Below are 21,338 nucleotides of genomic sequence, written 5' to 3'. Positions count from 1 at the left end.
GCGAGATTTACCACTGCCGCCTCCGCGCCAAGCATGCTGGGAGGCGTAGTCCGTTCCGTGGCACTGCCTCAGCCACCCGTCGGGGGCTCCTCTGCGGCGGGAACTACCGGCGGAAGGAGCGGAGCTTCTGGGAGAGAAGGCGGAAGGCGGGCGGCAGTGCGGCGGAATGGATCGGTTCGTGGTGCGTCGGCCCCGCTGTCCGGAGAGCCCCCGTCGGGCCGGGCCGGCTCCCCGCGCCTACCGACAGGCCACCCTCGAATCCCTCAAGGCAGGTCACCGGTACCGAGGGGGAGTGGGAGGGGTAGCAGGGCTCGTCCCTGCTTGTTAGGGTTGGAAGGGACTCAGGCTTGTTAGGGTTGGAAGGGACTCAGGCTCGTTCCGGGCCTGAGTAGGGTGGTCTTCACGGCGCCGGACGGTACCGGGAGTAACCGCAGGGCCCGCTGCCTTCGAAGGCAGGAGTTGAGGCTTTCCGGCCTTGCACTGGGGCAGGGCCACGCTGTTGGTCTGAGGCTGTGTGTAAGGGTGGCGGGAGCACCCCGCGAGGAGCCAGGCTGACCCTGAGGTGCCCCGGAGAGAAGGGGGTTTGGGCCTTTGCCAGGCTGCCTTCCTGCCTCTGCATGGAGGTGGGCACTAATGCCAGCCGAAAGCAGGCTTTCTAACCCATCTCTAGTTCCAGTTCTTTATCGAGATCTTCTCGGTGTTGAGGCAGCATCCTTACAAGAGAACAGGGCAGGGAAATACTAGAAAGGTGCAGAGGTTCTGCTGCACTCAAATTGGTTTCCTTAAATCAAGATGATTTAGAACTTGTCTCCTGCCTGCTTGCTTGGTGTGGACAGAACTGGAGCATAGCCAAGCGACACCACCAGTTTCAATATTGCCAGCTGACTCCCATAAGGAGAGCCCTTCAGTTGGGTTGTATGGTGGGCCTGTGCAAGACCTGCCCAGAAGCTGAGTCCCTCTTTGCCACCTGTTTGTATAAAAGCAACAGGAAAACGTTTGCTTGTGCCAAGGAGCTTATTAAGGTAAGGCAAAATGTGAGAGAATAGTGCCATAAAGCACCCCAGCTGTCTGACCACTGCTGAATCTCTGTAAGATGCCTTGCTCCCAAAATAAGAAACTTGCAGTCAGTTCTGTCAAGGTCTGTGGCAAAAAGAGGGTGAAAAGCACTGCTGATGTCCAGCGTACTCGAGTTTGCTTGTGTCTTCCTTAATGCATCACTTGCTTTTGGCAGGGGGGTTGGGTTCGATGATCTCTAGAGGTCCCTTCCAACCTCTAACATTCTGTGAGTCTGTGATTTCACTCCCTGCTGGCACTATTTTAAGTTTAAAGCCAATCTGAGCAGGATTCAGATTCTGCCAGGTTTCTGAGCTGCCTCACTCTAACTCCCTTTTCCTACTGAGAGACATTTAAACAATGCACTCCTTACATTCAGAATGCCTCTAGCAGACACTTGCTGTTACGTGCCCAACATTTGGCAGACCAAGCTGAAGCATATGGCTTTGTTTTCTGGTGACTTCAGTCCTAATTTGCAGGAGGCTCAAATCTGAAGCAAGTACCCATCGTGTATCATGCTCTGGTTCATGCCATAATCAATAATTCATGTGTTGATAACCACTCCATTAGCTGAGCTGAAGCCAGTGTCCTTATTTATAGCAAGGATATTCCACATTCCTAATGGCTTTTCTCTCTTTTTTCCAGAGAGTTGTGGTTGTGGAAGACATAAAACGATGGAAGTCTATGCTTGAGCTTCCTGGGCAACAGAAAGAGCGTCTGATGGAAGCTTTGGAGGAGCTGAAGAAGAAAATACCTTCCAAGGAAGTGTTACTTTCAACAAAAATAGGTATGTGTTGTCAGCTTTAGACTGTGACTGTCAGGCTGTCTTGTGTCTGCTTGGCTTGTCAGTACACAAGAGAGTAGCTTGCAGGCTTTTTAAGAAGGAAGTGTAGCTGCCAATAAGAAGTTGTTACTCCCCAGCCTGCAGCTTTCAGAGCTGGCACTGGAAAAGCCAGCCAGCCACTAATTCCTCCCAGCTCGCTGCTTATTACCAAATCCTGCATCACCTTTTCTGTGGTCAGATTGTTGCAGAACTCTTCTCAGGCATCTGCTTGTCTTACTCCTGCCTTGCCAGGACTCATTTACTTGACCTGGCTGAATCCTCTCAACATGCAAGAAATTCTCTTCAGATTGGCCCAGAAGTGCTCACTGCATCCTCGCACTGAAAAGCCCCCAGGCGATGGGCAGGTCCATGCAGATGATGCAGCCTGATGCCTGCCTCTTCCCTAGGACTTGGGGGAGGGATAATGAGACCGCATGGTCCCTGCCTCTGCTGCCCATGCTGGGCATCCTGGCGTGGAGGACAGTCGTGCTGGCCTTTTTTTGTTGTCAGCACAGCTGGGCCTCTATTTGAAGAGCCCCCTTCGCCTGAGATAAGGGAGATGCGATCTGCCCCTTTCTCTGTACTCAGGAAACGTTTCCTTTGCCGTGCTCAGCTTACTCAGGCTTTTCCGAGTCTTTTCGCAGTGCCTGCCTGAAGGCGGCCGGGCTGCAAGAGCCACCGAAGCCTAACAGTGACACCTCCTGGCCACCAGCGCTAGTGGTCAGAGAAATCCCCACCGCCAGAGGGGCTCCTTTGTCTCCTCTCAGGGAAAAGACTCTTCTGCTCCACAGACTGGAAAGATTCTGATTGGAGTCACTGTGTGATGTTTGTATGTTCATAGAACGGCTCAGGTTGGAAGAGACCTCAGAGATCATCTCCTCCAACCTCCCCACCATGGGCAGGGACACCTCTCAACTAGACTCAGCTGCTCAAGGCCTCATCCAAGCTGGTCTTGAACACCCCCAGGGAGGAGGCATCCACAACCTCCCTGGGCAGCCTATTCCAGAGTCTCACCACCCTCCTACTGAAGAACTTCTTCCTAAGATCCAGTCTAACCCTGCTCTGCATCAGCTTCAAACTATTCTTCCTTGTCCTGTCTCTAGACACCCTTACAAAGAGTTCCTCTGTAGCCTTCCTGTAGGATTCCTTCAGATATTGGAAGGCAGCTCCTTTCTTTTTTCCAGGCTGAACCCCAGTTCCCTCAGCCTATCCTCATAACAGAGGTGCTCCAGCCCTTGGCTCATCTTTGTGGGCCTCCTCTGGACTCTCTCTAACAGCTCTGTGTCCTTATTCTGCTGGGGACCCCAGGGCTGGAGACAGTATCGGGGGTGGGGTCTCAGCAGAGCAGACTTAAGGGGCAGAATCTTCTCTCTTGCCCTGCTGGCCATACTCCTCTTGCTGCAGCCCAGCACAGAGCTGCCTTCTGGGCTGCATGAGAGCACTGCTGGCTCATGGGGAGCTTCTCATCAACCAACACCGCCAACTCTCTTTCTTCAGAGCTACTTTCCACCCACTCTGCACCCAGCCTGGATCTGTGCCTGTTAAGGTGCTATAGCCACTAGCAACAGGGGTTTTCAGTTGAAAATCAGCACTCTGCTGGCCAGTCCTAGAAGCTTTCAGCAGATCTAGCCTCTCTGTAGGAGATTAGCATAGTCCTGATACCTAAGTGTCCTCCCACACCGTGGTGGCTCGGGAAGGTAATTTTCACATGCACAGATCAATTCCTTGCTAATTGCTCAGGCAAAATCCACTGCAGAAGGCAGGGAGTGAGAAGTGCAGGCTTAACTCCTAGTAATTTTCTATTTCCCTGTGTGTCAGCACGGGGTGGGGGGTGGGGGGTTTGCTGCAGTAGCAACATGTGGCTGCTGTCGCACCGGTCCGCTCCATCCGGCCCCCTCCTGCCGGCCCTGAAGGAGCTGTTGCTGTGTTCCAGGTCACACCGTGAACAAGATGCGCAAGCACTCGGATCCCGACGTGGCCAGCCTCGCCAGAGACATCTACACAGAGTGGAGAACCTTCATCAGAGACCATTCCAACAGGCCCTCAATAGAGGTCAGAAGCAATCCCAAGACCGAGGCTTTCCGGAGGAACGCGCGGAAGCTGCTTTGTGAAGCCCTGGATCTAGAGGTAGCCTTCGGATCCCATTTGTCTTTGGCTCAGAGACCTCTTTCCTGTACAATTAAACCTTTCACCAACTACAGTTAAAACCTTTAAGCCAAGCTACATCTTATGAGGACAGACTGAGGGAGCTGAGGGCTCTTCAGCTTAGAGAGGCCTGAGGGGTGACCTCATTCATGTTCACAAAGATGTGCAGGGTGAGTGCCAAGAGGATGGAGCCAGGCTCTGCTGGGTGATGCTCAGTGGCAGCACAAGGGGCAGTGGATGGATGCTGAGGCATAGGAAGTTCCATGGAAACAGGAGGAAGAATTATTTCACTGTGAGGGTGACAACACTGGAACAGGCTGCCCAGGGAGGTTGTGGGTCTCCCTCTCTGGAGGTACTCAAAACCTGCCTGGATGTGTTCCTGTGTGATCTGCTCTAGGTGCTCCTGCTCTGGCAGGGAGGTTGGACTGGATGATCTTTTGAGGTCCTTTCCAACCCCTAACATTCTGTGATTCTGTGAAGTTAAACCTTTTTCAGCCATAGCTAGTGTGAAGCTGGTCATTTACAAAGAGCTTCATTTTCCAGGAAGGTAATTCTTGGGGCTGTTGCTGTTATCATTTGTGCCCCTGTCACAAGGAGGACATGGAACTGTTGCAGCAGGTCCAGAGGAGGCCACAAAGATGATCAGAGGGCTGGAGAACCTCAGGGGACAGGCTGAGAGAGTTGGGGTTGTTCAGCCTGGAAAAAAGAGGGCTCTAGGGAGACCTTGTAGCCCCCTTCAGGCATTGGAAAGCTGCTCTAGGAAAGCTGGGGAGGGTCTTTTTACTAGGACTTGTAGTGACAGGACAAGGGACAATGGCTTTGAGTTGAAAGAGGGCAGACTTAGACTGGAGATGAGGAATAAATTCTTTACAGTGAGGGTGGGGAGACAATGGAAGAGATTGCCCAGGGAGGTTGTGGATGCCCTCTCCCTGGAAGTATTCAGGGCCAGGTTGGATGAGGCCTTGAGCAACCAGGGCCAGTGGGAGGCGTCCCTGCTCATGGCAGTGGGGTTTGAGCTAAATGATCTTTAAGGTCCCTTCCAACCCAAACCCTTCTGATTCTATTAACCAAGCAAACATGCTAATTGTGAGGTGTGTTTGCCCTCCTTTGCACAACTCAGCAACAGCAGTAGTTGTGAATTTGCTGCAGCTGGGCTCTACAAGAGGAGGAGAGAGTCAATAAAGTTGTTCCTACTACTTAACAGCTATGAAAGCAACACTGGGACCTTTTTGGGTGGTTTATATTTCAAGTAATTAAACATTTGTAAATTCAAGTTCTATTGCAAAGAGGTTGACAGTATATAAAGTGGTGCTAAATATCAGATCCCTCAGGTATCTTTAAGTAAATGAAGAGGGCTTTTCTGTAAGGCTTAATGACTAGTTTGTTTGGTCTATGAAATGCCATCATAATTATCCTTTTTAATTTACTCATCCTTAAAATGGCAAGTCCAAGTGATAAGCACTCAAGAGTTTCAAAGCTTTGTGCTTGCTAGGTATGAGAACAACCTCTCCAGCTTCCAGTCCAGGAGGCTCTGGGGAGACCTGACAGCAGCCTTCCAGTACCTGAAGGGGACCCAGAGGAAGGATGGGGAGAGACTGTTTACAGAGGCCTGCAGTGACAGGACAAGGGGAATGGCTTATAGTAGAGAAGGGTTAGATTGGATATCAGGAAGAAGTTCTTAACTAGGAGGGTGGTGGAACACTGCAACGGGTTGGCCAGGGAGGTGGTTGAGGCCCCATCCCTGGAGATACTCAAGGTGAGGCTCAATGAGGCCCTGGGCAGCCTGATCTAGTTGGGGATGTCCCTGCTGACTGTGGAGGGCTTGGACTGGATGACCTTTGGAGGTCCCTTCTGGCCTGGACCATTCTGTGATTCCATCTGGACTTGAGGATGGATGGCTGTGGGAATGAATGCCTTGGGAAGTCAGGAGTTCACCTTTGCCTGCTGCTGGGTCAAGCTTGGTTCTTGGAAAGCACATCTCTGCTGATAAAGACTGGTAATAAAACCTGCACTTACAGGACAGGCTGTGGTACCCCCCTGCCACCGAGGCACTCATGAAACAGACAGCAACAGCCACTGAAAACTCTGGATTCGTTACACTTAAGTCTGCTCTCCTTCCAGCATGGTGAAATTACCATTTTAGCTGTCAGCTCTTGCACAACTAATGGAACTGTTTGGAGACATGGACCAAAATGTGCACACACTCACTCAGGAAAGGAAAATCTCCCCACTGGTACCCAGATATACTCACCAAGGTAGGGGGCAGGAAATCTCATTGTAAGGGGGAAGTTTCCACTGCAAAGGCTGCTTCTGGAGGAGAAGCTCTCACTGCAAAGGCTGCTTCTGTGTGGCGAGAGCTCCTCTCTAGCAGAACTCCATTTAAATCCTTGCAGGTTTGGCTGCTTCATTAACTGGGGGACTGAGACCTCGGAGCAAACAAAAGAACTCTAGACACAGGGGCACCAGAGACAAGAAGCTGATCTTTATCAGCTTCTAGCAAGCCTCAGCTTCCTGTTCTAGGTCTGTCAGGACCCTGTGCCTGTGGGGGGTCGGTTTGTACCTGCCATGTCCCCTAAAATGAGTAGTGTTGGCTAAAGCAGAATTGCCTCTGACCAGGATTCACCTGGGATCACAGCAAGGCAAGCCACCCTTTTAGCTTGCAGCTGTCCCTGTGTGTGCAAGTGAAGCTTACAGCAGCAGATGAACAGCATGCACAGGCAGGGGAGCCACAGAGGTCCACCAAATGGGGAGCAGGGACACCTGAGAAGCTGAGAAAAAGGAGAAGGGAAGGTGGGGCTGAACAGATCCAAAGAGCTTCTAGAGCTGCCCAGCAGAGGGGCAGTTTAGTGATGGGTAGCAGAAAGAGAGGGGGCAGAGGAGCGGGAGGAATGCTGCTTGGCACAGTGGAGTCTGCTGCATGCAAAGCATGGGAGATTCCCCACCACAAAGTGCAGCAGTGAAACGAAAGCCATTTCTTGGGGGGGGGGGGGAGGGGTTTTTCTTAAGCTGTGTTAAATGACAGGGCTTGGCACACATTGAAGCAATAACTACACCATTAACATTTAGCAAATCCCTTTCTGCATTCTTAATTACCCCTCCTTCTACACGGGGAGAGCCCACATTTCCCTTTATAGCACTGGGCAGAGCTGCCAAGCATTTGGCTTATGGAATCAAGAGTAGAAGAGCATCCAAAGTACCTTCTATCAGCGAGATCAAAAGCGAGCTGCTTTATGGAGATAGTGCAAGGCAGCTTCTCATTTCAGCTGAGCTTGATACTCAAAGCTAGCTGCAGATTAAGCTTCCTGTTGTGATGGCAAAGTCCTGCTACCCAGCTGGAGATGTGGATGTGTTCCCTGCTACTGACCACGCTGCCTCGGTCTTTAATTGCCAGGCTGGAATTAAATCGCTCTTCCTGTCACGCTTCAAGTAATTTTCCTTGAATCTCAGCTGATTAATGAAGAAAACACTGAGAAGCACCAAGCTCCAATCAGTTGGGTCTCCTTATTTGTGGTAGTTTTAGGCTGGGCCTGGAAAATTTTCCACAGATCTTGAACAGAAAGTAGTAGAATGTAAATAAATTACTATTGGACATAAAAAGGAAAATGGTGATAAGTTCTCACTAATCCCATTGGACACACACCTACCTGTGGTGGGTTGAAAATTCCCCCACCCCCCCCAACATTTAATTGCCAGACCAGCCCAGTTGGAAGCAAATGAAAGCTGTATTTACAAGCAAAACTACAAGCTACAATGAAATGCAATTAATATGTACAAAATATCATAGAATCAGTAAGGTTGGAAGAGACCTTAAAGATCATCAAGTCCAACCTGTCACCCAACACCTCATGACTACTAAACCATGGCACCAAGTGCCACGTCCAATCCCCTCTTGAACACCTCCAGGGATGGTGACTCCACTACCTCCCTGGGCAGCACACTCCAATGGCTAACAACTCTCTCTGTGAAGAACTTTCTCCTCACCTTGAGCCTAAACTTCTCCTGGTGCAGCTTGAGACTGTGTCCTCTTGTTCTGGTGCTGGTTGCCTGGCAGAAGAGACAGAATCAACCCCCTCCTGGCTACAACCACCCTTCAGGTAGTTGTAGACAGTAATAAGGTCTCCCCTGAGCCTCTTCTTCTCCAGGCTAAACAGCCCCAGCTCCCTCAGCCTCCTGGTTTTGTCCTCTGGCAGATAGTAAATTGTGCTTCTGCTAGTTTGGTATTCTTGTTAAGTAACTAACAGCAACTCCAAGCTCGCTCTTTTGTCAGGTGTACAGGGGGAGGGAAGGGAGCAGGGAGTGAGGAAGCTGTTAGCAGCCCCCTGGTTCTGTCCAGGGGGGTTCTTGTGTTGTTTATAAATTGTACAGCTCTGTAAATATTGTCTCTTTCGTACATATTTGTTGCATTTCGTTTTTACATTGTAGTTTTGCTTGTAAATGCAGCTTCCTTTGCTTCCTGACTGAGCTGTATCTTGGAGGGAGGTGGGGAGGGGCAGAATTTCAACCCACTGCACTGTTAACTGCAAAGCTCCAATTCTGTGTTTGGCTGTTCTCAGGTGGATCACCCCCTGGCCGAAGCTCTGGAGCAAGAGGTGTTCCAGGGCTGCTCACGCCTGGTGAGCGTGCCCTACCGCCGCACCGTGCGGGCTCTCATCTTCTGCCTGAGGCACCGGCCTGAAACCCGGGCACAAGTCAGGGCTGGCACACTCCCTGTGCCTGCCTTTGTGCAGAGCCAGAAAAAGTAAGGTGTCCTGCTTGATCCTGGGGGAGAATTTCATGTGCCTGTGTCTCCGTGGGACCGGGAGCCTCTCCTGCGGTGTGAGTGCTGACAGCGGCGGATCACTTGGCACCACTCTGTGAGCAGGGCTGCTAAGACAAGAGCTGCTCATGGTAAAAGTGGGGCTGTAAATTGGACTTGATGGAGTTCTACCTGGGCTCGTTGCAAGAGAAGTTTATTCTCCTATGCTGACTATTCTCCTGCTCCAGACCCATCCTTGATGACTCACACCTCAGTTTAGCTCCATTCCATCCCTGATGTGAATCTTCACTGCCTAACACAAAGGAGCAGCTCTGTGCTGATGGGAGATACTGGGAATTCAGGGTAATGGGACTATGGGAGAAGATTCCTGGTGGATAACTGCACACTCTAGTTAACCCTAGATCACACAATCATGGAATTGTTAGGGTTGGAAGGGACCTCAAGGATCATCCAGTTCCAACCCCCTGCCATGGGCAGGGACACCTCACACTAGATCAGGTTGCCCAGAGCCCCATCCAGCCTGGCCTTAAAATCTTCCACCACCTCCCTGGGCAACCTGTTCCAGTGTCTCACCACCCTCATGGGGAAGAACTTCTTCCTAATATCCAATCTGAATCTACCCCTTTCTAGTTCCATTCCTCCTAGTCCTATCACTCCCTGACACCCTAAAAGGTCCCTCCCCAGCTTTCTTGTAGCCCACTTCAGATACTGGAAGGCTACAATTAAGTCTTCTCAGAGCCTTCTCTTCTGCAGACTGAACAGCCCCAGCTCCCTCAGTCTGTCCTCATAGGAGAGGTGAGCCACTTCTGCTGCTGCTGGGCTACCAGCTAGCTGTTTTGCCAAGCTGGGTGATGTCCCTTTGCTGCCTTCCAGAGCTGGATGTAAAACGAGTGTCAGTAACTTGCTATCCACCATTCCATGGGCATCCTGTTGTGGGCATTTTCTGAAGCCCTGGGGTGAAAATCAAAATGCCTTGGAATATAGGTGCTATCATTCAGACTTCCATATCTTACTCATGATTTAAGTGTGGTGCTGCTTCTTACTGTAACATGGGAAAAAAACTTGAATTTTCTAAATAAAATCAGGTTCTGAACAAAATAATTCCTTGGAAAGGCCCTTTTGTTTGTTTGTTTGTTTGTTTGTTTTAAATAAACTCCAAGAGGAGCATGGTTCAGAATGACTCTGAACACATTTAATCATCAAACTATGGTTTGAATTCCTTCTGGTTATTTAAAAAAAAAAAAAAAGGGAATCTTTGCCTCTCCTATTTGCTCTGCTTTCTGTAGTGCCCCAAATCACCTTTTTCTCCATAAGAAGCACAAGATGTTAGGAGCTGGAAGGGACCTTGAAAGATTATCCAGTCCAAGCCCCCTGCCACAGCAGGATCACCTAGAGCAGATCACACAGGAACACATAGAATTGTTAGGGTTAGAAGGGACTTCAAGGATCATCTAGTTCCTACCCTCCTGCCATGGGCAGGGACACCTCACACTACAGCAGATTGCTCACAGCCACATCCAGCCTGGCCTTAAAATCCTCCAGGGATGAGGCTTCTACCACCTCCCTGGGCAACCTGTGCCAGTGTCTCACCACCCTCATGGGGAAGAACTTCTTCCTAGCAGCCAATCTGAATCTACCCCTTTCTAGTTTTGTTCCATTCCCCCCAGTCCTATTCCTCGCACCCTAAAAAGTCCCTTCCCAGCTTTCTTGTAGCCCCCTTCAGATACTGGAAGGCCACAACAAGGTCTCCTTGGAGCCTTTTTCAGACTGAACAGCCCCAACTCCCTCAGTCTGTCTTCATAGCAGAGGAGCTCCAGCCCTCTGATCATCCTTGTGGCCCTTCTCTGTACACCTTCAGGCATCTCCAGATCCTTCCTGTAATAGGGGCTCCAGAACTGGACACAGTACTCCACATGGGGTCTCAGCAGAGTAGAGGGGGAGAATCACCTTCCTTGACCTGCTGGTTATGCTTCTCTTGATGCAGCCCAGGATGTGATTTGCTTTCTGGGCTGAAGGTGCACACTGCTGGCTCATGTTGAGCTTCTCATCTACCAACACCTCCAAGTCCTTTTCTTCAGGGCTGCTCTCAAGCCAGTCCCTGCCCAGCCTATATTGGTGCCTGGGATTGCCCCAACCCAGATGCAGGACCTTGCACTTGGTCTTGTTGAGCCTCATGAGGTTGTCATGGGTTCACCTCTCCAGCCTGTCAAGGTCCCTCTGGATGGATCACTTCCTTCCATCATGTCAGCTGCACCACACAGCTTGGTGTCATCAGCAAACCTGCTGAGGGTGCCTCAATGCCACTGTCCATGTCACTAACGAAGATGTTAAACAAGACTGGTCCCAGTACTGATCCCTGAGGGACTCCACTTCTCACTGGGCTCCACTTGGCCATGGACCCATTGACAGCCACCCTTTGGGTGTGGCCATCAATCCAGTTCTGTATCCACTGAATGGTCCATCCATGGAACCCTCACTGCACCAGCCTGGAGACCAGGACAGTGCTGAAGGCTTTGTTCAGGTCCAGCTAAATGACGTCAGTTGCTCAGCCTTCATCTATTCATGTCGTGACCTTGTCATAGAAGGCCACCAGGTTTGTCAAGCAGGATCCAGGCAGGTCTTGAATATCTCCAGAGAGGAAGACTCCACAGCCCCCATGGCCAGATTGTTCCAGTGTGCAGTCACCTTCCCAGGAAAAAACATTTTCCTCCTGTTTCCATGGAACTTCCTATGCCTCAGCTTCCACCACTGTCCCTTGTGCTGTCATTGGGCATCACTGAGCAGAGCCTGGCTCCAGCCTCTTGGCACTCACCCTGCACATCTTTATCAACATGAATGAGGTCATCCCTAAGGCTCCTCTTCTCCAAGCTAAAGAGCCCCAGCTCCCTCAGTCTCTCCTTGTAAGCTGTTACTAAAGCTGTGACAGGCACAGTGTTGCTCTCCTGGTAGGCAATGAAGTGCTTTCTGTTCACTCTGCCTGTGTGCATGGAGACAAGGGACTGGCCACAACCCTGAGTTACCCAGGTAACAGAACCAATGAGTGGCACCTGCCTCATCACTAGCATGGGAACTGAAGCCTGCATGGACCATAAGGAAGTGTCTGCTGATTGGTTGTGCTCAGCACTCATTTCAGAAGAGTCACTTAAGGAAAACTGCAGTGGGAAAGCTGTGGGTTAGTCTTTATTCAGATCTTCAACCCCAAACCATGCCTGACTGTCATTATGTGGACCTGCTAAATACTTGTCACAGACTCACATCACTGACTCTCTGGAGGAAGTGGAAAAGATTCCAATCTCTGCAGGACAAGGAGATTCTTTAAGAGAACAAACAAAACACCACCACAAAAATCACAAACAAAACCACCAAACAAATAAAGACAACAAAGGAAGGTGGAGAAGGAAGACAAAACCAGAGATGAAAAAGCATGAAGCCAAAATAATGCTTCCTTTTCCCAGAGGATGATGCTGAATGTGCCACAAGGATACTCAACACCTGACAGTAATCAAGTTTTTCCTTACTCCCTTGAGACCAAACTCGCCCCTTGCAACAACCTCACCCACACAGCTGCATTTATTTCTTCCTTAGGTTAGCTACTGAAGAAGTTTGTACTCCTCAGTTCTTCCTTCTCTCTCCTGGCCAGTGCAGCTAGCGGGGAGAGCAAGGCCATGGATGGCTAGGTCCCAGCACTACAAGCTGCTCTGCACTAGCTGTCCAGGTCACCTCAGGAAATCCCTTGAAATAGAGGGCCTGGAAGGGCAAGGGCAGCTGAACCTTATAGACCACATTGCTCCCAGGGCCGGCCTGGCTCTCAAACACCTGCTCTGCTGTAGTGTGCCTGTGGCAAACCCACTCACAAGGGGTCCTGCAGGACCATCACCAGCTTTTGGGTTCTCTCACCAGGCTGCTGGAAGAAGGGGCCCCTCACACATCCTACAGCCTGTCCTCCCTGGGCTAGGCAAGCATCTCTCCTAAATCCTGCTCCTCTGCTTTTCCTCTGTGTGGTGCTGAGCAGCCACAGGGTACTGGCGAGACACGTTCCAAAGGCAGGGACTCCCCACAAGCTCCTGCCTTCATGCTGAGAAAACCTTTTCAGACTAAAAGGCAGGATGAAAGGGCTGTGTGGGGGCTCCCTTGTGCTAGGTTTCTCTGGCATGGTGCCTTTGAAATTGCTGTTTCCCGTCTTACACTGTCAGTAAAGGAAAGAGGCACCCAAGCTGGAGAAAAGGTTAGGTTTGCCTTTTTCTACCCAGAGATTTCCTTCAGTGAAAGAGTACCTAAAGCCAGCAGATCTCTAGAGACCTGCTGCGCCCAGCAAAGAGAGGAGGGAAGCACCTTCTGGAGGTGGGTAACATCTCCTGCTCCTCTCTGCCTCTGCTGCTGCTGCTTGGGGAACACAGGGTGAGCTTGGGGCAGCGCTGCCAGAGATGACTTCTGACCTTGGCTTCTGCAGAGGCACTAGAGGACAGCTTGCTCTGTTCCCCACTAGCAGGCACAGCTAAGGAGAGCTTTGTCCAGCAGCAAATTACATGGGCAAAAAAAGATGGGAGTAGACAAGACCCTCCCTGTCCTTCAGAAAAGACAGTGCACAGCAGCTCACCATTTTTTATCTTTTAAGAGGCTCTTCAAAGGTTTCTCCACAAAGAACCCAAACTTTTAGATCTCACTTGCTTCCCTGGCAGCCCTGTAACACGAAGGGCTTACCAGGCTGGCCCTGGATTAAGAGTTGTTAAGGCAAGGAGCAGCCACAGATGCCTTTTGGAGCCCTCATCATTTGAAGGAGGCTCCAGGAACTTCCCTCCTAAGCTGTTAGCACACCATGGGGCAGGAGTGTAGGATGCAGCTGAAGCAAGGGCTGGAGCAGAGGAGAGACAGAGGAAAGAAGAAAAGAGGCAGGGGGGTGGAAATACATTGGGCAGTTTCCCAGCCCAGCTGTTCACAGCCAGCAAACCCTTGCTCCTCCATGCAAGGCACAGCACCAAAAGCACTGAGTCTCCTTTGCTGCTTTAAACGGCCACAGCACTTCTAAAGTGGTTTCAGTGCTAAGCAGTGAGACTGCCCACAGCAGAAATCACAGCATGGAGGATACCACGAGGGCTGGGGAGCCTGCCTATATTGGTTCAAACACCTCTCTGCACAAGAGCTGATACAGCAGGATCCATCCCCCCATTCAGGTGGGGGAACTAGCATGTCATGGGGAGGGGGAAGGGGAAACTGAGGCACGAAGGGACTCCGACATGCCACAGGATGTAAATAAAAGGAAGCTCATACCAGGGCTACACTGCAATTAATGATGCTCTGATTCCTCTGCTGGCAGTCCCTGAACAACACCCACAGTCTCTGTCAATTAGACCAGATTATGGGATAATCCTTGCTAATTACCTATTATTATCCAGCAAGCAGTTATCTGCCTGGAAAAGGTGTTCCTGTAATGGACAAATCCTGTCCCTCTAGCACAGCCAGCCCCAATGGCAATAAAATAAAATGCAATAAAATAAAATGAAAAATAAAATAAAATAAAAATATAAAAGAAAATAAAATAAATAAAAATAAAATAAAATGCAATAAAATAAAATGAAAAATAAAATAAAATAAAAATATAAACTAAAATAAATAAAATAAATATAAATAAAATAAAACTAAAATAAAATATAAAATAAATAAAATAATTTTAAAACAATATTTTAAAAATACATAAAATAACATAAAATAAAAAGAAAATAAATAAATTAAATCAAATAAAACCCAGACCATTTCTTCTGTGGCCACTGTTTTGCCCAGGCTGAAACGTTCCCACTACGGACACTGCACTCCTGCCCCAGGCAGAAGGAGGAGGGCTGCGATGGACAGAGCCAGCCAGAGACAGGAGCCAGGGTCAAATCCACACACAGCCCTCCCAGACCTGCTGCAGAGGCACAGGTGTAAACTCAGAATCCAGCAGGAAACTCCCCCAGCCATCAGCCTCCACAAGCCAAACCCCCAGTGAGCAGGGGAGGAGGAGATGGCTGCGCGCAGGGCTGCGGCGCTGGCAGCAGGGTTTACAACGAGCCGGGAAGCAGCTCCCGCTAACCGCCGCCTTCCCGAGTGTCCTATGCTGCATCCATCAGCTTCCCCAGACGCCAGGGCTGCCTGACCACTGCCTTCTGCCACCGCGGCTAGGGGCTCCAGCAGGTTCCTGCATCCCCGAGGCAGAGCTGTCCCTGTGGCAGACTGGCATTGCCCACCCCGGCAGGCAGGGCCAGCTGCCTCCCCGCGGGGTGGGACTTACAGTCAGACTTACAGGGCTGCAGGGTCCTGTTGCTTTATTGCTAGGCTGCATCACAGACCTTCAGTCCCTGCAGGGACACCTTAGGGAGACTGGATGGCTGAAGGCTGGGCCTGATGGGGAAGGAAAGAACCCCAGGAGTGAGATGTGAAAGCCACATGGCTCAAGAAAATAATTTCAAGGCTTTCTACTGCTTCCCCATCCTGGCTCTCCAAAGCTCCTCAAGAAAATGACTTCAGGGCTTTCTGCTGCTTCCCCATCCTGGCTCTCCAAAGCTCCTTTGCCATTTTATACCACTGCTGCACTTGCCCAGTGCAGCAGCACTAAAACACAAGGCCCATCTGCACATCCCACCAGGGTGACACACCACGACAACCTCCCCAGTACACAGAGAAATCTGGGAGACAACCTGTTCAGCAAGGCCTCTTGTGATAGGACAAGGGGTGATGGTTTGAAACTAAAAGAGGGAGATTTAGATTGGAGAGAAGGAAGAAATTCTTTACCATGAGGGTGGTGAAGCACAGGCAGGTTGCCCAGGGAGGTGGTAGACAGAAGCATCCCAGGGCTCTGAACAACCTGCTGTAGTTGAAGTTGTCCCTGCTCACTGCAGGGGGCTGGACTACATGGCCTTTAAAAGTCCCTTCCAACCCAAAGCATTCTGTGATTCTAAACCATGGCTGGGATTTTGAGGATATTTTAGCCTAGCTTCTCTCTGGTAGAAGCAGCTCCCCCAGGGAGGGTGAAGAATAGACCAACTGATCTCCTGGGGGCTCTTCCAGTCCTGTTTTCTATGATCTACAATTTTCACCAACCCTTCTTCACCAGGTCCCTGTGCAAACATTCGCAGTGAGAGAACAGAGGCTCTTCCTCTGCACAGCAGCAAAGCCTTTGTCTCCTCCAGAGAGATGTAGCTCCACATCCACAAGCAAAGTCAGGAAATGAGGTGGCTGCTTCCAGCCTGGCACAATCAGACCATCAGGCTCTAAATAAATTATCAGATGAGCAAAGGGGAGCACTGCCCACACTCGCCCTGCTCCCTGCCTGCACAGCCAGCACCAGAAGCTGAGGCCCAGTGCTGTGGGCACAGTGGAGGGCAGGAGAGATGGTAATGGATTCCTGATATCTGTTTGCAACAAATCTAAGCAGCTTTACATAAGAAAAAAGGGTTTGTTACACCAAACAACCTGGCCAGGGCCCTTCTCCAGGCTGTGGGCCTGCACCCTGCCCCTCCCCTGCTGGCCTTTCCCTGCAGCCCAGGCAGGGGACTTTGCACCCACTCACCAGGATCTTCCCTGTTCTTGGCTATCCCAGTGTGACCTCCTGTGCTGCTGAGGTCTTCACCCACAGGGACGAGGATGGAAGTGTTTACTGAAGGAGCTATGGGTGCCACTCCAGTCCATGCCATGGTGAGGAGGTGCCAGTCCTGCAGGCAAGGGGCTGGGTGCTGCTGGGTGCTGTGGGCTCCTTGCCAGTCACAACTGGCTGCAGAATTCACCTGTTTCAGCAAAAACCTGGGCCACCAGGCAGGTTCATCAGATCTTCAATTTCTTCAGTTGTCAAACCTTGTAACTGTGGTCTTCAGCTGACAGTGATGTACCTAGCAAGTAACTGGCAGCAAGGCTCTGCAGGCAGCAGGGGTCTGGCCTTGTTTCCCATCTATGTACACAAGATGCTCTCAGAATGTTGCCTGAATGGAGTTTAGGAGTGCTGGCAAAGATTGCACCCAGAAATTTCACATGTGCCAACATGTGGCACCAACAAACACCCAGTCAATCCAGGTTCCCATAACAAAGGCTCCTTGCCAAGAAGCATGGGGAGGTTTGTGCCTACCTCCCTTCCCAGACACCCTCGTAGGCATCCATGGGCTGGTGCAAACTGGGAAGAAAAGCTGTTTGATCACCAGACTTTTCCTTTACTGCTGCTTCCTCAGATGCCCTGATGTACAGGAATAGAACAGAATAGAACAGAACAGAATAGAGTAGAACAGAATAGAGTAGAACAGACCAGACCAGGTTGGAAAAGACCTTTCAGATCATCAAGTCCAACCTATCATCCAACCCCAACTAATCCACTAAACCATAGCACCAAGCACCCCATCCAGGCTCTTCCTAAACACCTCCAGTGATGGTGACTCCACCACCTCCCTGGGCAGCACATTCCAAAGGCCAAACTCACTTTCTGGGAAGAACTTCCTAACATCCAGACTAAACCTCCCCTGGTGCAGCTTGAGACTGTGTCCTCTTGTTCTGTTGCTGGTTGCCTGGGAGAAAAGACCAACCCCCACCAGGCTACAACTTCCCTTCAGGTAGTTGTAGACAGCAGTAAGATCTCCTCTGAGCCTCCTCTTCTCCAGGCTAAGCAACCCCAGCTCCCTCAGCCTCTCCTCACAGGGCTGTGCTCCAGACCCCTCCCCAGCTTTGTTGCCCTTCTCTGGACAGCTTCCAGCAACTCAACATCTTTCCTAAACTGAGGGGCCCAGAACTGGACACAGGACTCAAGGTGTGGCCTAACCAGTGCTGAGTACAGGGCACAATGACCTCCCTGCTCCTGCTGGCCACACTATTCCTGATGCAGGCCAGGTTGCCATTGGCCTCCTTGGCCACCTGGGCACACTGCTGGCTCATGTTCAGTCTACTATCAACCAGCACCCCCAGGTCCCTTCCTGTCTGGCCACTCTCCAGCCATGCTGACCCCAGCCTGTAGCTCTGCATGGGGTTGTTGTGGCCAATGTGTAGAACCCGGCACTTGGATGTGTTCAATCTCATGCTGTTGGACTCTGCCCATCTGTCCAGCCTGGCAAGATCCCTCTGCAGAGCCTCTCTACCCTCCAGCAGATCAACTCCTGCCCCCAGCTTGGTGTCATCTGCAGACTTACTGATGATGGACTCAATGCCCTCATCCAGATCATCAATAAAGATTTTAAAGAGTATGGGGCCCAGCACTGATCCCTGGGGGACACCACTAGTGACTGGCTGCCAGCTGGATGTGGCACCATTCAGCACCACTCTCTGGGCTCGGCCCTCCAGCCAGTTCCTAACCCAGCACAGAGTGCTGCTGTCCAAGCCACGAGCTGACAGCTTGGCCAGGAGTTTGCTGTGGGGGACAGTGTCAAAGGCCTTGCTGAGGTCCAGGTAGACTACATCCACAGCCTGCCCACATCCACCAGGCAGTCACCTGATCATAGAAGGAGATCAGGTTGGTCAGGCAGGACCTGCCCTTCCTAAACCCATGCTGGCTGGGCCTGATCCCTTGGCCATCCTGTAAGTGCTGTGTGATTGCACTCAGAATGACCTGTTCCATAATCTTGCCTGGGACTGAGGTCAGGCTGACAGGCCTGGAATTCCCTGGCTCATCCAACTGGTCCTTCTTGTGGATGGGCACCACAGTGGCCAGCTTCCAGTCATCTGGGATGTCTCCAGTGAGCCAGGACTGCTGAAAAATGATGGAGAGCGGCTTGGCCAGCACATCTGCCAGCTCTCTCAGCACCCTGGGATGGATCCCATCCTGTCCCATGGAATTGTGGAGATCTCTAACTACTTCCTCCTGGATCACAGGGGAACTATACTGCTCCCTGCCTCCATCTGCCAGCTCAGGAGGCCAGCTGTCTGCAAGACAACCTGTCCTGCTATTGAAAATTGAGGCAAAGAAGGTGTTAAGTACCTCTGCCTTTTCCTTATCTTTTGTTACCATGTTTCCATCTGTGTCCACCAAGGAGTGGAGGTTGTCCTTGCCCCTCCTCTTGCCATTAATGTATTTATAGAAGGATTTTTTGTGGTCCTTCACAGCAGAGGCCAGTCTAAGCTCTAAATGGGCTTTTGCCTCTCCAATTTTTTTCCTGCATGACCTAGCAACATCCTTAAACATTCTGTGGGTTGCCTCACCTTCCTTCCAAAGATGATACACCCTCTTTTTCTCCCTTAATTCACCCAGAAGTCCATTGCCCATCCAGGCTGTCTGCCCTCAGGCTCATCTTCTGGCACATTGGCACAGCCTGTTCCGATCCTTCAAGATTTCTTTCATGAAGCAGGTCCAGCCCTCCTGGACACTTTTGTTTTTAAGGGCTGTTTCCCAAGGTACCTTCTGAGTTAGTTCCTTGAGTAACCTGAAGTCTGCCCTCTGGAAGTCCAGAGTGGAGGTTTTGTTGCTGCCCCTCTTAGCTTGACTGCATATTGAACATTCAATTATCTCATGGTCACTGCACCCCAGACAGCCTCCAACCACCACATCTCCCACCAGCCCTTCTCTATTGCTAACAAGAAGGTCAAACAAAGCCTTACCCTGGTAGGCTCATGCAACAGATGGGATAAGAAGCTATCCTCCATACACTCTAAGAATCTTCTAGACTGCCTCCTCTCTGCTGTGTTAAGTTCCCAGCAGGTATTGGGCAGGTTAAGTCGCCCATAAGAACAAGGTCTGGTGATCTTGAGACAGCCTCTATCTGCCTATGGAATAATTCATCAACTGGTGGGTGCAGGACATGGATCAGGAAACACTTTCAGTTACAAGGCTGTCCTGCCAGCCCCTGATGAAGGTCCCACCAGTGCATCCAGCAGCCACGGAGGTTTGCTGTGTGGTGTGATGCTTCACAGGACCAGCTGGTACCCTTCTTAGGGTGGATTCATGTTCACAGAAGCACAGGATGTTAGAAGTTGGAAGGGACCTTGAAAGATCGTCCAGTCCAACCCCCCTGCCAGAGCAGGGTCACCTAGAGCAGGTCACACAGGAACACATCCAGGTAGGTTTGGAATGTCTCCAGAGAAGACTCCACAACTTCTCTGGGCAGCCTGTTCCAGGGCTCTGTCACCCTCACAGGGAAAACTTTTTCCCTGTTTTCCCTTTCTTTTCCCTTCCCATGGCACCTCCTCTGCTCCAGCTTGTACCCACTGCCTCTTGTGCTATCATTGCATATCACTGAGCAAAGCCTGGCTCCAGCCTCCCAGCACTGCCCTGGACATCTTTATCAACATGAATGAGGTCACCCCCCAGGCTCCTCTGCTCCGACCTAGGTTTAGAGATAGTGCTACCAGAAGACAGCTCCTGGATTACCTACAGCCCTCAAACTCCATTTTTTGCTCTCAAATGACCATGTTTGGACAATTTAAGATCTCTCCCTGCACCACAGTGTGTGTTACACAGGCTGGTGTGGGTGGCTCCTACACCCAGCTCCCAGGGCTGCATTCACCCTGCTTGTGCAGCAAGATTTCCTGGTGGCTTCACCATGAGCTGGCTCTGACTCATGGCAGGCTGCTCTGTGATAGCCACCCACTGAGTGATGCTGAACAAGAACTTCCTTTGTGTTGGTACAGCACAAGAAGCAGACAAGGGTTATCTGGCCATCCAGCAGTCAGGACTACCCAGGCTCTGGGGGAAGAACCCAAATTTTCTGGAGGTGCAGGTGACCACAGGACTCTATTTTCATCCTTTCATCTGCTGAGCTCACCTTCTGCAAGGACTAAGGGTGGAAGTCTGGTGTGACTGAGGTTCCAGGGTCCAGCCCCTCCTGCTGAGGCTGCCTTTAGAAGGTTACCAAAACCTCCATGCTCCAACATCTCCCCAGGCCCTGCAGCACCACGACCTGCCAAGCCCCAGCAGGATTTGCCCACACTTTGAGATTCCAGGAGCGCTGCTAGTAAGGAGCTCAGAGCAGTGGACACATGGGCATGCTGCAAAGGACAAAAACACAGAGGAGAAGAGAAACTTTCCTTCCCTGCAGCTGCTGGCAGCTGAAGTGCTCAGGAGAGCCCTTCAAGGAATGGGGTGGGTTAGGCAACATGTGAAGATCAAACTAACTGCTCCAGGGTGCTCAGTGAATGCTTCTCATTACACTGCCTGCAGACATCCAGAAACATCGCCTGGGAGCGCTCCATGAGCTCCATCTACACCTGCCAAGCGGAGATAGCTACAACACAGCTCTATGGTAGCCTTGAGCACGGGTGGGAGCCTGGAGAAGGTTTGTTGAGAAGCTGGCTGCTTGAGGAGGGTTTGTACCTTCAGGAGCCCAGCCCAGAAGAATCGACAGCGTGATGTGCAGCCACTGGCAAAGAAAGTTTCTTTCCTGAAAGCAGCAGCACCAGAGGGAAAACAAATCGAAGCAGGTGTGGGAAGAGTTAGGAAGACCAAGAATCGCATTCCTCAGCCAAATGGACAGATTGGAACAGAGGAAAACAAATCGGGAAGGGAAAAGGCTGCCTGCTGCCCAGATTGTTCAGGTGCTGGGAGGAGGTGGAGCTTGGCTTCAGGCTCTGTTTCAGGGCCTGGGAGCTGCACGTCCATCGGAGTGGCTGTATTAGTGCTCAGCC

The 21,338-nt window shown here is 51.0% G+C and overlaps 1 protein-coding gene across 1 annotated transcript; it reads left to right on the top strand.

Annotated features, from left to right (window-relative positions):
* The first annotated feature begins 152 nt into the window (after window positions 1–152).
* TCEANC2 (transcription elongation factor A N-terminal and central domain containing 2) lies at window positions 153–9,017 on the top strand. Its single transcript, XM_009908034.2, has 4 exons — window positions 153–268; window positions 1,699–1,840; window positions 3,810–4,003; window positions 8,575–9,017. The coding sequence occupies exons 1-4, from the start codon at window positions 167–169 to the stop codon at window positions 8,761–8,763; spliced, it is 627 nt and encodes a 208-aa protein (XP_009906336.1). The 5' UTR covers window positions 153–166; the 3' UTR covers window positions 8,764–9,017.
* Window positions 9,018–21,338: the final 12,321 nt, after the last annotated feature.

Source organism: Dryobates pubescens, chromosome 11 (genome assembly GCF_014839835.1).
Source record: "Dryobates pubescens isolate bDryPub1 chromosome 11, bDryPub1.pri, whole genome shotgun sequence".
In the NCBI taxonomy this organism is placed as follows: domain Eukaryota; kingdom Metazoa; phylum Chordata; class Aves; order Piciformes; family Picidae; genus Dryobates; species Dryobates pubescens.
The sequence above is the reverse complement of the archived record's forward strand: the minus strand, read 5'-3'. Positions and strand labels throughout refer to the sequence as shown.